This window comes from Leptopilina boulardi, unplaced genomic scaffold, assembly GCF_019393585.1.
Source record: "Leptopilina boulardi isolate dan_hultmark-lab unplaced genomic scaffold, ZJU_Lbou_2.1 LbouV2_31, whole genome shotgun sequence".
Lineage (NCBI taxonomy): Eukaryota > Metazoa > Arthropoda > Insecta > Hymenoptera > Figitidae > Leptopilina > Leptopilina boulardi.
Window position 1 is genome coordinate 3,206,481 of NW_026137874.1, and position 15,589 is coordinate 3,222,069.

At 28.8% G+C, this 15,589-nt stretch overlaps 1 protein-coding gene across 1 annotated transcript; it reads left to right on the top strand.

Annotated features, from left to right (window-relative positions):
* Window positions 1-1,748: 1,748 nt before the first annotated feature.
* LOC127283179 (uncharacterized) lies at window positions 1,749-15,376 on the top strand. The gene is made up of 6 exons (XM_051307886.1): window positions 1,749-2,054; window positions 14,101-14,155; window positions 14,354-14,550; window positions 14,765-14,849; window positions 14,949-15,064; window positions 15,232-15,376. The coding sequence occupies exons 1-6, from the start codon at window positions 1,749-1,751 to the stop codon at window positions 15,316-15,318; spliced, it is 846 nt and encodes a 281-aa protein (XP_051163843.1). The 3' UTR covers window positions 15,319-15,376.
* The last annotated feature ends 213 nt before the right edge of the window (window positions 15,377-15,589 follow it).

Consider the following 15,589-nt stretch of genomic DNA (forward strand, 5'->3'; position numbering starts at 1 on the left):
TTAAAAATATATTTATTCTTGATAAAAAATTTTTTTACATATAAAAAATATATTATTAAGAATAAATTAGGAAAATTTATAAAAAAAATGAGTTTAATTAATTTTTTGCTAAATAGAAGAAAAGTTATTATTGATTTTTAAAGTATATGTTTTAGAGGGAGTAATTTTTTTTGTTTGTTTGTTTTTAATTATATTTTAAGGTAATTTAGTCGAATCTTTTATAGCTGAGAGGCAGCAAATTCACTTGAAGGTAGAGTGCAATATTCTTGCAACGTTATATAGTTGAATCGCGTCGTTTCGCGAAAATGATTTATTCGACGTTTACTCGCTGACTTTAGCTCTCATTAAAATACCCGGCGGGGCCGTCCGCCTCCCGGTGATTCCTTGCTTCGTTTTTTGACTGCTCGTTTTGTCTTTTCCATTGGACGAAAACAAAGCGAACGATAGACTCTCTGAATAGCCGAACAGATGCGACAAAATGGACCGAAAATGCCACACGCACAAGTCCCGCTTGATAATGTTTATTTCTTCTTTTTTTTCTTTCTCTCTTTTTGCACACAGACGAAAAAAAAGTTTTGAACTATTTTAACAATAACAAAAAGAGAAATAAAAAATCTTCAAAAGAAAAAACCTTTTTTATAATGAATTTTATTTTTGTCTAAAAGTATTTTTATGTTTTGTTGATATCACAAAATTTCCCTTTAAAAAAATTTTTCTGAGGGAAAAAAACTATCTATTTTAAAAAAATGAAAAAATTTTTATTTATCGAAAAGTTTCTTGTTGCGATTATTATTGTATAAAAAAATACTTGCAATGAAAATATATATTCATTTTTTTCCAAATTAGCCACGTTTATTAAAATAACTATGACAAATTTTTTTTTTTTTACCAAATTCATATATACATATATACACTTCTACTCGAATATTTGTTTCATTTTTTTTGTGCGGTAGCGGCTTTGTAAAATGTATTTCGCAATTTTTTTTCGGATTACGACTAAAGCTCTCGACTGTTAATTAAACTTTCAGTTGAACTAAAATTGTGTATTTTTTTTTTTTTTTTGAACTAAAATTTTACACATTCAAAATCTCTTCAAATCATTTTATCTAGGAATTTTGTTGCAAAAAAAATGCAATGTTCATATCTACAAAAATGTTCGTTTTTAAAGTTTTACAAAAAAGTTTTTCCTAAACTGAAAAAATATTTATTTAATCGGTTAATTAATTATTATTAAATAAATATTATTTGTGTAATCAAAGTAATCAAACAGAAAGCGTTTCTTCTCACAATAAACTAATTTAAACAAGAATAACCTTTTCCTTCCCCCCAATTAAGAAAGGAAGCACACCTCTATATATAGAAAGAAAAAAGAAATTAAGAAAAATTTCTTCGGAAAAATCGGACAATGTTCGAAGAAATAAAGACAAAAAAAATGAAGCACGTTTCACTGAAATCGTCTTCGGTAAATTTGGAGCAAATCCGTACGTTTTCTCCACAAAAAAAAAATAAAAAAAAATCCGGATACGATTCGGACATCACGTGGCGGCTTGAAAAATTTCACACACAGTCGAAATTCGCCTCGGGTGCGATAAAAGAATTTCTCGACTCGTTTTCGGTTGCAGACAGTTTCCTTCTGAGAAAAGAGAGAGAGAGAAAGTGAGGAAAAGAGGTAAAGGTGATGGAGAGTTGAATTTTCAGGGGGTAAAAAGCAAAGCGATGGTTTGAGGGGTAAAAGGGGGAGGTAAGAAATGGCCGCGGGGGCGAAATCAGAGTGCGTGAAGGGTAGTCGGAGGAAAATTAGTGAGGGAGATACTTGGTTGAAGGGAAAAAAGAGGAAGGGGAATGAGGGAAAGGGAGAAGCAAAAGGGCCTGAGGTTCAAGAAAACGCCATGTCGAGAGTGCAGATTTGTCCTGAGGGTGTACTTAAGCTTGGTCGAGAAAATCCAGGAAATTTTACCTTAAACCCCGCACAAGTTCGACTCGAGTCGAAAGAGAAAGAGAGACAACACGAGAAACTTGAGAGATTCCAATTGACTGCGAGAGGTTCACGAGAGGTGTTTTCTATATATATATATATACGAGAGATTCTCTCACTCTTTGATATCCCCCAAAGGTCGATCAGTATCTTTTTTCCCATTCGCACCTTCTTTGTTTTATTTTTTTTTCTCATTGAGAAAAAGAGATGGAAAATTTTACTTGACATCATCGATGTACCAAATTACGTTATAGATCACAGTGTAACCATTTGTAAAGCCAAAGTCCAGCCATCGATCAATGTTCCAGGCTTAATCCGGATATAATTTCATCATTAAAGCACGGCCATGTTAACTCTCCCTCATCATCCTTTCTCTCTATCTCTCTCTTTCGACTGTTTCAAGACTAATTAACTTGTTTTTTTTTGTTGCTCTTAATAGCACTCAGGTGAATAATGATGATTTGATATAATCCGTATGAAAAATAATGCAGAACTAATATGTTCTAGGTATTCATAAAATATCTGAGAAACTGACCAGCGCCCGATTAAGCTAATTATTTGTATCAATTTTCTATTTAGGTAAGAAACTAGTCAGGGCCTTGTCAGTTTTCAAATACATTAAAAAATAATACATTAAAGACTTAGTTGCATTACATTTTTTTAAACTAGAAAAACTGTCGAGGCTGTTAAATCAATGCCCTACTTGGGAAAAAACTAGTCAGGGGCTTGTTAGTTTTTCTGTAAATTAAAAAAAATGGTTTATTTCCATTTATTCAAATTAGCAAAACTGTCGAGGCCCTGACTAGCGCCCTATAAGATTATCACGCGGTATTGAATCAATGCTCTACTTAAAAAATCCGATCAGAACCATTTTCATTTACATAAGAGTATAATTAATTATACTACTATGTTTTTTATTAGTAAACTCGTTTACATGTAAATAAATTAATTAATTTTTAATTAGTAAATATTAACGAATTCAAAACAAACAAAAAACATATTTCCCCAAAAAAAAAGAAAAAAAAGAGAATTAAAACGTTTACATATACCGCATGTAAAATGAAAATTCGTCAATTTGAAACGGAATCTCATTAAATGTCGACATGTTTCTATTGTGTTCGATAGAAAAAAAATAATTTTTAAATTCGCTCTCGTTACATTTGCACAAAAGGAAAAGCAATTTGATCCGGAAAACGTTTTGAAAACAGTTGATTTCATCGATATATATTCGACGCAATTTCACAGGAAATTTCAGAGAGCTCAAAATGACCGAACGAAACAATAATACATCGAACGACTGAAAAATTGTTTCCTCCCTCTCTCCCTTTCCTATACCAACCCTCACCTTTCAAAATCTATTTGCATTGAAATGCTGTCGAGGTAAAACGGTAAAAGCAATTCGGTCGATCGGATTCGACACGCGCGCGTATACGCTCAAAGATAACTAATACGTGCTCAGGCAAAAATCGTCGGGATATACGCGGTCAACTTTTAACCGGAAGGTGAGTGAAAGAAAGCTTTAGATTTTTTTTCATTCCGAATTCACTTTTCTTTTTTTTTAAGTTCTTTTAGTGTTTTAGAAACCGAGAGAAAAAATGAAGGTGGTAGACAAAAAGGAATTAAAAAAAAGGAATGGGAAAGAAAAAAAAGTAACAGAGAAGAAAAGAATATTCTCTTGAAACTTGGAAGAGACAGAGAGAGAGAGATCCTCGAATTGGAGAGAATATGCAGGCTGGACCAGTTAGTAGACTGCTATAAATATACATTCTACTCATATCCAACTTTGTTGTATATAGGTATATATAAATTTCTTGTGTGTGTGTGGTGTTACAACTGTAAATATATCAATGAATTTACGATCTTCTCTCTGATCCATAATGGTTTCGCGAGTAGATCTTCGTTTGGTATATAGAAGGGCAAACATTACATGTACGTCTCGCGAGAAGCACCTTTACAACTCTCTTGTGGTGTATGTTTTACGGAATTTAATTCTACCCCGCGGAGAAACTCATTCACAGCCTGAACAATGTGTTAACTGTAGCTCTTTACAGAGAGTTACTTTTTTTCTCTAAAAAAAAATTCTTCTAAGAAAATAAGATACACAAGAGTGGAGAATAATCACTGTTGTTTCTAATTTGTTGTAACAATATTTTCAAATTAAAATTTTTTTGAAAAATAAATTAAAAACTATTTACTTTTTTTTGAATTAGGAAAACTGTCGAGGACCTGATTAGCGCCCATAAGTGTGGATATCACGCTGGTTTAAATCAATTCTCTACTTAGAAAAAACTATTCAGGGCCTTGTCAGTTACCTGTATGTTAATAAATATAATAACTTAGTTTCTTTGCAAGTTTTTTTTTTGAACTCGGAAAACTAGCGAGGTTCTGACTAGAGCCCTATTTTCAAAATAAGAAAATAAAAAAAAATAAAAAATATTGCAAATTCTAAAAAGTGTGATGATCACATTCGAAATCACTTTATGAAATAGAAATATTAACTAGATTGTCTGAAAGGTGAAGGTCTGTCGTGAAGTGCTAAATCCGAATTTTTTAAATTCCTCTTCTCTCGCATATCATACGTTACATGTCAGATTAAGATCCAAGCGTCACTATATGTATATGTATATATTCTTCTCTCGCGCACGGCCCTCTGCTTATACAACCAGAATCACTGACGCGCCACTTCTCTTCATCTCAATCTTCTTAAAAATATATTTTATCTTTTTATTTCATTTTTACAAGCGTTTCTGGTCTTCTGCTCTCGATATATGAATTTCTCGGCAAAATGAAAGAAGAAAAAAAATTACAAATTGGTCTAACTTTTATAAAATTGATTCTATATGGATAAAAGTTAATTTAATTTTTCAAACACTCGTTAAAGGGAAAAATAGAGATTTAAGAATAAGAGAAGAAGATTGTCGAAAAGAAAAAAAGAGAGAAAATAAAAAGGAGAGAGAGAGGTGCACTTCTCAGATTACTTGGACTACGTCCACTATTGACAATTCAATTAAGCGGTCGTGAGTCGACTAACAGATTTCGTTTCCGCAAAATTGTTGGAAACATGTTGGTCCAACGAAATTATTAGTTGTTGCATCAAACTAATCAGAAGTTCAACTTTGATGTGCTCCACAGCTTTGGAAGAAACAGAAAAGGCAACTTCAAACAAGTTTACTGTTTCTTCTTATTTTTATTTATTTTCTTTTTTTTTGGTTCTATTATTCGAGTTATAGATCGTGTTCTACTATTTTCTGATGGTAGGTGGACGTGGTATTATCGGATTATTTGTGGCTCGAAAAAAATTACGAATTTAAAAATAAAGGTGTCTACATTCGAGCAATCTCTATTTTATTACATCATATCTTATTTATACTTAATTTAGGATTCATATAAGTCGTACACATTTTACGAGTAAAAATGAACTTGAATAGAGAGAGAAAAAACGAAATGTTTTACTAGAAAAAATGGTAAATTTTACAAAAGTTATTTTTTAATTGTTCCTCTATAATAAATTTAGTAACTGGAAAATTTCTTTTAAGAAAATAGGAAAGAAGAACATTTTTTTAAGTTAAAAAATTGTCATCTCACTACATATTAACTATATTATCGCAATTTTTTTTTGGTTCACCTGCAAAAAATTATATTGAATCTAAAAAAGTTGCCCTAGTAGCTCTTAATTTCGTGCAGGTGAATAAAAACGTGATAAAGTAGCATGAAAAACAGCGCAGTACTTCATGTACACGATATATTAAAAAAAAAGAATTTAAAAATTACAGAAAATAACTAAAATTAATATAATATTTACTAATTTAAATCAGTAATTAGTAAATCATTTAGTAATAAATTAATAATGAAATGAAAAAAAAATTAAATTTGTTTTAGCAAAAATTGATGAAAAGTTACGACATAGGTGGAAAGTAACTAAAATTAAGATAAAAGTGGTAATAAAATGCATATAATTATGAAAGTAAAACAGTTATTCAGTGCATTCTTAAGTGCTTTTTAATTAAGGGCATCGTAAAATAAAATTCCAGGGAATAGAGCTTCTCTATGATAAGAGGTGAATTTCAAAAAAAAGAAGAAAAAAATTTGTTGACTTTATTTGTGTTCATTTTTTTCTTTTTTACAAGAGGTAACTATTATTTACGTTCAATGGTGGCAGTTTACAAGAGTTAAATCCCAGCCAAGCGAGGATTTACCACCATTTTCTGTTTCCGTTCTATTTAGTTCAGTAAATATTTCCTCATAAACCTTTCTTGATATTTGATTGTATATTTTAAGATGAAAATGGTTAAGTGAAAAGTAAGATATGTTATTTACAAAAAGTATAACTTGTAATAACGAGAATATGTTTCTCTCTCTCTCTCTTTCGAACACATTTTTTCACGATAAAAAAAATTTCATTAAATTATATTATTATACATTGTATTATTTTATATAATTTTATAAAAACTTTATTAATTTTTAATAATAATTTTTTTTAAAATCAGAAATGGCTATTATAAATGTCAATAATTAATAAATAAAAAAAATGAAGATATATATGTATATATTTTTTAAGAGCCGCCCGCGACACCTTTTTATGTGAATTATAATTTGTGTCAGAAGAAAAAGTGGCGGGCGCAATGTATAATATGCACAAGCTGACGAAAGGCCGAGAAAAATGAGCAAGACAAGCGCGAGTGAAAAGTCGCGAAGCGCGCATTAGCTTTTAGCCAGTGACGGTCTACACTCGGCTTTCTAGTATAAAAAAAATGAAAGAAAAAAAAGAGCACAAAATCATTCGAAAATTACGCGTTCCCGGGCCATTAGCCCCTGGAGCTTGTGAATTTTTTATGTTGTTCTCTTGCCGTCGCGACCAAAACCCTCCCCCCTCTCTCTTTCTCTCTCTCTCTCTCTCTTTGCAACAAGCGTTATACTGTGACACGATCGCAAATCCTTCCAGTCCCTCGTACATTCAAATCGGCTTTTTATTTTATATCCATATTTCAAGAGACAACATATTTCAACGATACGTATCTTTTATTCATTTTTTCTGTATTTTTATAATTTTGTTATGATAAAATAATTTTAATAATAATAATAATAATAATTTTTGTCCTGCTTATAATAATAATTATTATTATTATTATTATTATTATTATTATTAATCACCTATTTTTTTATTATATTTTTAAGTGATAAATGAGAAAATATTGCAAAGTAACATATTTTTATTCAAAAAAGCAGGAAAAAAAAATTAAAAGTGGTTAATTTTCCTTCGATTAAAATTCGCCGTTGATTTTGCGCTTCTCTTTACTTAGATATAAATCGTTTTGACGAGCCATCAAAGTTAATGAATCGTACGTTCCGGTCTTTAGATGCGCCAAGATCCGATCATAAATGTCGCAAGAATCGAGGTGTGGTCTTGTCGATGTCATTTTTTCCCACCTCGTTCCGCTGCAGGAACACTCTTCAAAGTCTTGTTTTTCTTTTTTTTTCTTCACAACTTTAACAACACTTTTAAGAGCTGATTATTATTTTTTAATATATAAAAGTTGCAAAAAATGACACTTTTTGTAAGAGAAAAAAAAAGAAATACAATTTTTTTACGTAAATAAAATACACATATTTAATTAAACCAATAAAAGATAAATAAAAAAAAGTTTCCAACAAAGGTAAATGAAAAAAAAACATGTATCGCAAAAATTCTAGTAACAAAAGCAAATATTCGATGTAGAAATTGTGGAAAAATGAAAAAAAAACAATAAATTGAATGTTAAAAAAATGAAAAATTATTTTTCTATAGTAAAAAGATGAAAATTTGAAAGTTAAAAAATAAAAAAAATGTAAAGGATAAAAAATGAATCCAATGTTTAAAAATATAAAATATAAATCGAAGGTTTTTGAAAAATAAAAAATAAATAAAATGATAACATGAAAAAATATATAAAATAAAAGTAACAAAATAAATAAAATGTCAAGACACTGAAATAAAATAAAAAATAAATAAAAGAAAGGCAAGGACATGAAATAAGAGTACAAATAAATAAAAAAGGATTTAGAGAAAATCGTCTAAATTTCCGATCAAAAGACGAGGTTGAGAAAATGTAATGGGCAAAGGGAAAGAAAGGAAGAGCCAATCGTGTCTCGTTTATTCAGCATCCGACTTTGGAGATTTCGTTGTTTAGTTCAAGAGCAAGCAAAGGCCATCTTTTTATCCCTTGATTTTAAAAGACCTCAACCTCACTGTATATATATATATATATATATATATATATTGGTCGATGTGCAAGACAAATCTCTTTCGTATTCTCTGTAACTTGACTTTTTCAAAAGAACATCATGCGGTTTTATTATCTCTCTCTTTTTTCTTACTATAGTCATTAGTAAACATTTTTAAATTATTTTCTACAATAATAATTTTTTTCTTTAAATTCGCAAAAAAATAGTTGTGGCACTCAGTTTAACACTAAAATAAGTGAATGTCGAAAAATTTCGAAAGTACGACTTACAGCTTTCGAGAAATTTTGCGGGAAATAGGTATGAATAGGTACAGTCGGTAATATCAAATTCTACTCAATTTTTTGAAATCAAATTCGTAAAAAAACAATTGTGGCATTTAGTTTAACACTTACGTAAGTGAATGACGCAATAATTTTGAAAATACAATTTATAATTTTCAAGAAAGTTTACGTGGAAATTGTTATACATCTTTTTCCAAACTATTCTGCCCAAAATTCTGCCCTGCGAAAAAAATTATGGTAAAATTAAGTCATAATAGTTCACATTCGATCAGCAGGAAGCATTTTACAGGTTATCGAATTATTGTAACTGTACAAGTATAGAAATTGCGGTTTCAATGATGCTATGGATGATGGATGAAATAAGCAGCAATTTTCTGGACGAGTAGGCTTGCACATATTTTGCCCAGTAATTCGTGTGTAAAGCACACATATACACAGCAGGGGACAGGGAAATTGTAGAGATTAAGCCTGTTATTCGTGAACAACAATGAGCGTCGATCAGGAAAGGGTGAAGATTCTCCCTCTCAAACGCAATTCTACAAACGAGGGAATTTTTGGCGGTAATGGCTTATTTTGAAAATATATTCATTTTTTGAAAATTGGATATTTATTATCAAAATTGTAATTCTTAATTGTTTTGATTATGACACGGGATAAATAACCCAATTAAATATATATATTTTTTCCATCAACTATTTTTTTCTATTCACAACTGATGATGATGTCAAACAAAATTTAAAGGAATGAGTTTTTATTTTCTCGCTTAATAATCTAATCATATATAAAACTGACTAGATAAGTGCTTCTTCTTTTTATATTCATCTACGTGCTACCGACAACTGATGTATTGCTAATTCTCAGGATGTGTCAACGAAGCGTTGATGTCTCGAGTAAATTAAAGATTAAAAAAAAAACCCGATGCAATAATGCATATTTTCTCCGATTTCCATTAATTTTCTTTTTCTGTTATTATTCATTGGCCTATTTTTTAATCATTATCAGATGTTATTTTTATAATTTTTAAATATTTACTGTAAAAAACGATAGAATGTCATTTGAACTTTATGCACACTGAAATTTTTGCTTCTGTAATACAAATTTTGTTTATTTGGTATCATTTTTCCAAAATAAAAAACTTTCATATTTATTATCTTCAATATTGGTAGAATTAGAGATGTTTCAGTTGTTATATAGCATGCCAAACCAACTGCAGATTTTCGAGGTTTCGTATATATTCATGTGCTTACGGATGTTTCTCTTAGTTATCCCACTAAAGTCAGTAAGTGCACGTATGGCGTGTGGTAGATTACGTTTAATTATTAGATTCGCACCCCCTACGGATTTGCATTCTCCTCTCTACATTTGCAACACTCGATTCTAAACCTCTGGGATAATTAAGTTATCCATTCCAGACGTCCTTCAAATACGAGAAATATTCGAACAATGTTCTCAAACTCTGTATAGAGTCTATAATACAGAGTAGATTCGCGAATCCGATTCTACCAAAAAAAAATATATTTTCTTTCAATGGAATTTTTTTAAATTCTAGAAAATTAAATTCTTCATACCTCTTTGTATTTAATTTAAAAATTATAATTGGATCATATGTTATTTGAAAATTCGAAAAAGGGAAATTATGTACAGTGACTATTATAAGAAATAGAGATTATGAAAAATTATATATCGGCAAAACAAAATTTACGACATTTATATTTTCTGTGTTTTGTGAATTATGTCAAATAGCAAATAGTGAAAGTGAATTTTAGGTTATGTGGATTTTAGAAAAATGACAATTATAACAAATAAAGTTTAGAAAATTGAAATTTATGTAAAATAATATTTCGAAGCAATAAAAATTATACTAAATGAAAATGTGATTAGATGAAAATTCTAGATAATTGAAATTCGAAACATTTAAAACTTCTAACCAATGGTCATTCGTCAAAATAAAAATTATGTTAAAAGGTAATTTGATTATTTAAAAATTAGAATAAATGGTTGTTCGAGAAAATAAAAATTATGTTAAATGGTATTTCGTAATATAAAAATTATGTGAAATGACATTTCGATAATAAGAATTTTGATGTCTTAAAAAATTATGAAATTGAAATTTGGGGAATAATCATGCGCCCCTTTTTTCCGTGACAATAGAAGTGAGTGACATTTTTTTTGAAGTTTATTAAATTTTTAAAAGTAAAACTTGACAATACTCTTTTTCTTTTTTTTCTCTCTTTTATATTCTTCTTATATATACGGGAATATTTTTCCAATGTGTTGAATATAACAGTTATATACTGAAGGATATTGTACTTTATGAATATTGTGGAAAATATGCGCCCAGGTATAATATTGAATAGAATGGACTGATAATAATGATCAATGTGTATGTGTGTGTGCGTGGGGGTATGGTCCTGTTGTAGCACTAATTTGAAATTAGCCCGAGGGAAAGCATGTCTCTGACGCGACCCTTATTCCAAGGACCTTGTTCGACTATCCAATGTCCCTCGACCTCAACTCCCTTGGCTAGACAGTACACATAGAATGACGAGAGTAGAGCTTCGGGCAACGAATCCATAGGCCATCGTTTATTTTCCTTTACCTTATATATAGTTCAGTTCGACATGAAAAATTTTCAGTTACCAACGATAATGAGATGATAATAATAAAGATTGATACAATGTAATAATAACGAGACACACTTCAATTTATTTACAATAAATCGCCTCTCAGGGATGTTCATTTATTTTATTGCGAAAAAAATCTATGAGTATAAAACATTATAAATACCACAGTTTATTTAATGTAAATATTTATTTTAATCGAATAAAATTTATTTATTAAAAAAAAAATTTTTTCTCTATGTAACACGTAAGAGACTTGACAAAATTGTAGTAAGTTAGAAAGATTACGAATTTTTTTTTTTGCACTTTAGCAGAAATTCGTCGAATGTATAAAAAGGAACGTTTTACAAAAGAGAAAAATAATAAAATCTGCTCACGTTGGGATTCGAGTATAGCGGGTCTGCCAAGTATCAAAGATTCGTATAGACGTCCAGAATCTTTTTTCTCTCTTTCTCTCTCTCTCTCTTTTTACTCGATCGAATTGCTCCATCGAATCCGCAATAAAAGTATTATGTATGTAATTTTATTCCACATGTTACAGAAAATTATCTCGTTTTCAATTCATTTTGAAATTACTTTTAAAGATTTGCAAAATTTTATTATCAGTAGTAAAGGTCAGTTGCAGTCAGACAATACAGTCAACGAATACAAAAAATTTATTTAAAAAAAATAGAAGAATCGACTGAAAAATAAAATAAGACGAATATAAAGAAATGAACCTTAGAACGTGAGCGATTCAAGAGTAATTTAATCTCATTTCACGTGTCTGAACATCTATAACTGAGAATCAATTCTCAACGGTTTAAAAGCAGATTATAGACATTTATATATAATTATAATTTAGCGATGATATTGAAGTTTGTGAGCTATTAGTATATAAATAATAATGACTTCCTTATTTATACTAAAATAAAGTAAAATTTCTCGTTATATTATTACTAAATAGCGAGTTATTAAAGTTTTATAAAAAAAATTGAACGCTATATATAATTATACATTATTCTCTAATATCCATTTAATTTGAAAATAATAGTTTAGCAATGGTAATTTATGTATAATATAATCATTAAAAAAATCGTCCAACATTTTTATAATTAACTTACAGTTTATAGTGCAAGAGTTATAATTTCGGTTAATATTAATTAAACGTATTACGTATTATTATATACAGTTGAAAGCGCGTGAACAACATGTTGAATGGACCATACACGCGAGTATCGTTGACATTAATCTCTCCTCGCGAATGGGGCGGGTGTGCGGAATGAAAATAAAATTCCTAGACCTCATGACTAGAATTATTGAGAATAAATTATACATTAAGGGTGTGTGTATGTGTGTGTGGGTCTCTCTCTCTCTCTGCGTTCATATGGGAATAGATTTTGTAGCACAGGTCACGTGATCTATACACGAACTGCGACTGGATTATAAATGAAATTTGGATTAATTTGATTCCATGACTTTCAAAATGTGCAATTATGTTGAATTAATTACTTTTGCCACACAACTTTTCACACAATTTTTTTTTTCATTTTCTTGAAAATATTCTTCAAGTATTGAAATTGATTTATTTTATTCATATTTATAAATATAAAATTATTTATATTAATATAAATAGTGTAAATAAATAAATAAAATAAAAATTTTATATTTATGAATTTTGTAAATTTTAATTTTTTTTTAGTTTATTTATTTAATTTTTTATTGTATATTATTTCCGCCATGGGTTTTTGTAATCTTTAATATAATATAAAGATTATATAAATATATTCATATATTGGATATGAAAAGAGGATAATCCGGAAAAAAAATTCTTAAACGCACGAATCGACAAAATTACAATATTATTGTCCAATTTGAACTTGAAATCAATCACTGAAAATAACGCATGATTTGAATATACACACATATATACATTGTACGTAAAACGAAATATATCCGATCATGCAGAATGCCAATGAATTAATAGCAGATGGTGCGGTTGTACCTCGGAAATTACGCCAAGCGTAAAGGCCACGCGAATATTATATAAAATTTCATTTTCACAGTGACAGATTCCATCGACACGAAAATATCGCGGTGAAAAAAATCAAGAAAAAATTATACAATAAAAATTATTTTCTCCATTTAAGACTAATTTTCAAATTTTAAAATTAGCATTTTAAAGAATTATAAACGAATTTTTAACAAAATTTTTAGGGAAATTTATAAGTCCCTAAAAATCTTTATTAAATGATTACAATTAAATGAAAGTCAATTAAAAAAGTATATGTTTATATGATTGGACATTAAACTCAATTAAATATTGTCTCGATTCATATTCATCTAGATATACATATTAGATGTCATGATAAGTTTATTTAAAACTTAGGAGCGGTCCAGCTTAAGTCGTACTTGTCAGACGTAAATACTTCCACTTGTATAACATAGGTGAAGTCTAGACAAGGTTGAATCTGATCCTTCCACTGATTATTTCTAGATTTATGATCACGCAGGACTAAACACACGTTTTATACATATATATATACTCAAAGTGTTTCAAATGTTGTATTCATTTTTCATTTTATTTTACATTTAATGAAAAATAATCTCGCTCAACTAGTGTCGATTCCTTCACTTCAGGATTTACTTTAATTTATTATTTATTTCATTTTCCATAAATTATAATTCTATTAGTGCTCTTTTTCTCGCTAATTATTTCTTTTTACTGCCATAAATAAAGGTACGCAATCTTAATTAAAATTTAAAGCAGAAAATAAGAATTGAAAATTAAAAAAGAAGTTATTAATTAAAAGTAATGACGAAAAAAATGCAAATAATAAAATTAAAAAACGTTTTCTTCTTTGTATACTTTAGTGTAAATAAAATTTTTTTGTTAAACTTTTTTTTAAAATTTTCAGTTAAAATAATAGTATACGTGAACTTACATAATTGATTCCTAATACCAAACTAAAAATTTGATGCTTTTATTCTTTTTCTGTTTTTAGTCTTTATTTGATAACAGAAAATGTTAGTTAATATTTGGATTCTCTTCTTCTTTCTATTTTCCTCCTTAATAGGTAAATTATGATTTTTGAAGTTATATTATTTATTATATATTATATTTATTTCTGTGAAGAGAATGCTAACTTCGATTTACTTTTTAATCCACAAAGCTAAGTTTTGTCCCTGTTAAATTAATTTTTCTTTTTTAATATTAATTCTGAGGAAAAGCAATTTTACATTTGTATTTTGTAATTATTAATTACCTCCTTTAGCTACAACAGTATCGACTGATACGACAACTGTTTCAAGTGGATTAACAGGCACAACAAATACATCGAATATAACTCAGGTTCCACCTTTTTCATCAGCATTCTGCACAGGCAGTAATGAAGTATATTCTCCCAATGCTTTAAATTTAGCATGTCAACCTTCTTGCTCCTATCCCGCTATACAAACAAATTGCCCTCAGGTAAATGTAGAAAAATTTTTTAATAAATTTCAAATTTTATTTATCTGTACTTCATTTAATAAATAGCAAAATTAAAACTGTACGCACTTGATTCTGATACTGTACCATGAGAAACTAAACACACTTCTGATTCTGATTTTAAAAAATCAGAACTGTACACTTTTCTGATTCCGAAAACCAAAAATTATTTTTGCTCATCATTATATTTTTACAGGGATATTATCCGGGTTGTGTTTGCAATACGTTTTATATAAGGGACAGTAATTACGCATGCATTCTTGCAGAGGCTTGCCCAACAAGTAATTGTTATATTTCTTCTAAGCTTTTTTTCTCCTTTTTTTTATTTGAAAAAGAATAATTTTCAATTTATTTGATATTCAATTAAATTTATTCAATAGCAACCACAGTTGCCGCGACAACGTGTCAAGCCAATCAGACATACGATGCAAGGGCAGCAGATCCCACTTGCAGACCTACATGTCAGAATCTTTCTGGATCTTTGACTTGTAGTGCGGTATAGTTATAGCATAATTTTTTTCTCTTATGTTCTTTTTAAATCGGTTAATTACTAAAAAAAATTCTACTTTTTCTAATCTTTAAATTCATTTCTGTAAATGTAGTTTTTGTTAAGGCAAAAATTTGTCCTGTAAAAATATTAACGAGATATTAAATACTTTTCAGGCTCTTTATCCAAGTTGTGTTTGCGCAAAAAATTACGTAATTAGTAATACAACCACCAATAGTTGTATATTTATAACTGACTGTTGACTATTTAAAATAATCCACAGAATTATTGTCTTTCAAGTGAAATAAAAAAAAACGTAATAAAAAATAAAAATTTGAAATTTAAATATCCCTTCTTTAATTTTTATCTCATTTCATGATGGAAATTTAATAATAAACATATATTTTTAATTTTTATAAAATTAATATTAATTTGAAATTTTTGTATTAAATACTACGCTACTGATTCGTCTATATTGTGTTATTGTTTCTGATTTTCAAATTCATTTGAATATTAAATGACGTTTTTTGTTAA

Coding starts and splice junctions, on each gene's coding strand:
- LOC127283179 (XM_051307886.1), top strand. CDS start 1,749: ATGGCCGCGGGGGCGAAATCAGAGTGCGTGAAGGGTAGTCGGAGGAAA. Junction 14,850..14,948: donor TGCAGAGGCTTGCCCAACAA/GTAATTGTTATA, acceptor TTTATTCAATAG/CAACCACAGTTGCCGCGACA. Junction 15,065..15,231: donor GATCTTTGACTTGTAGTGCG/GTATAGTTATAG, acceptor AATACTTTTCAG/GCTCTTTATCCAAGTTGTGT.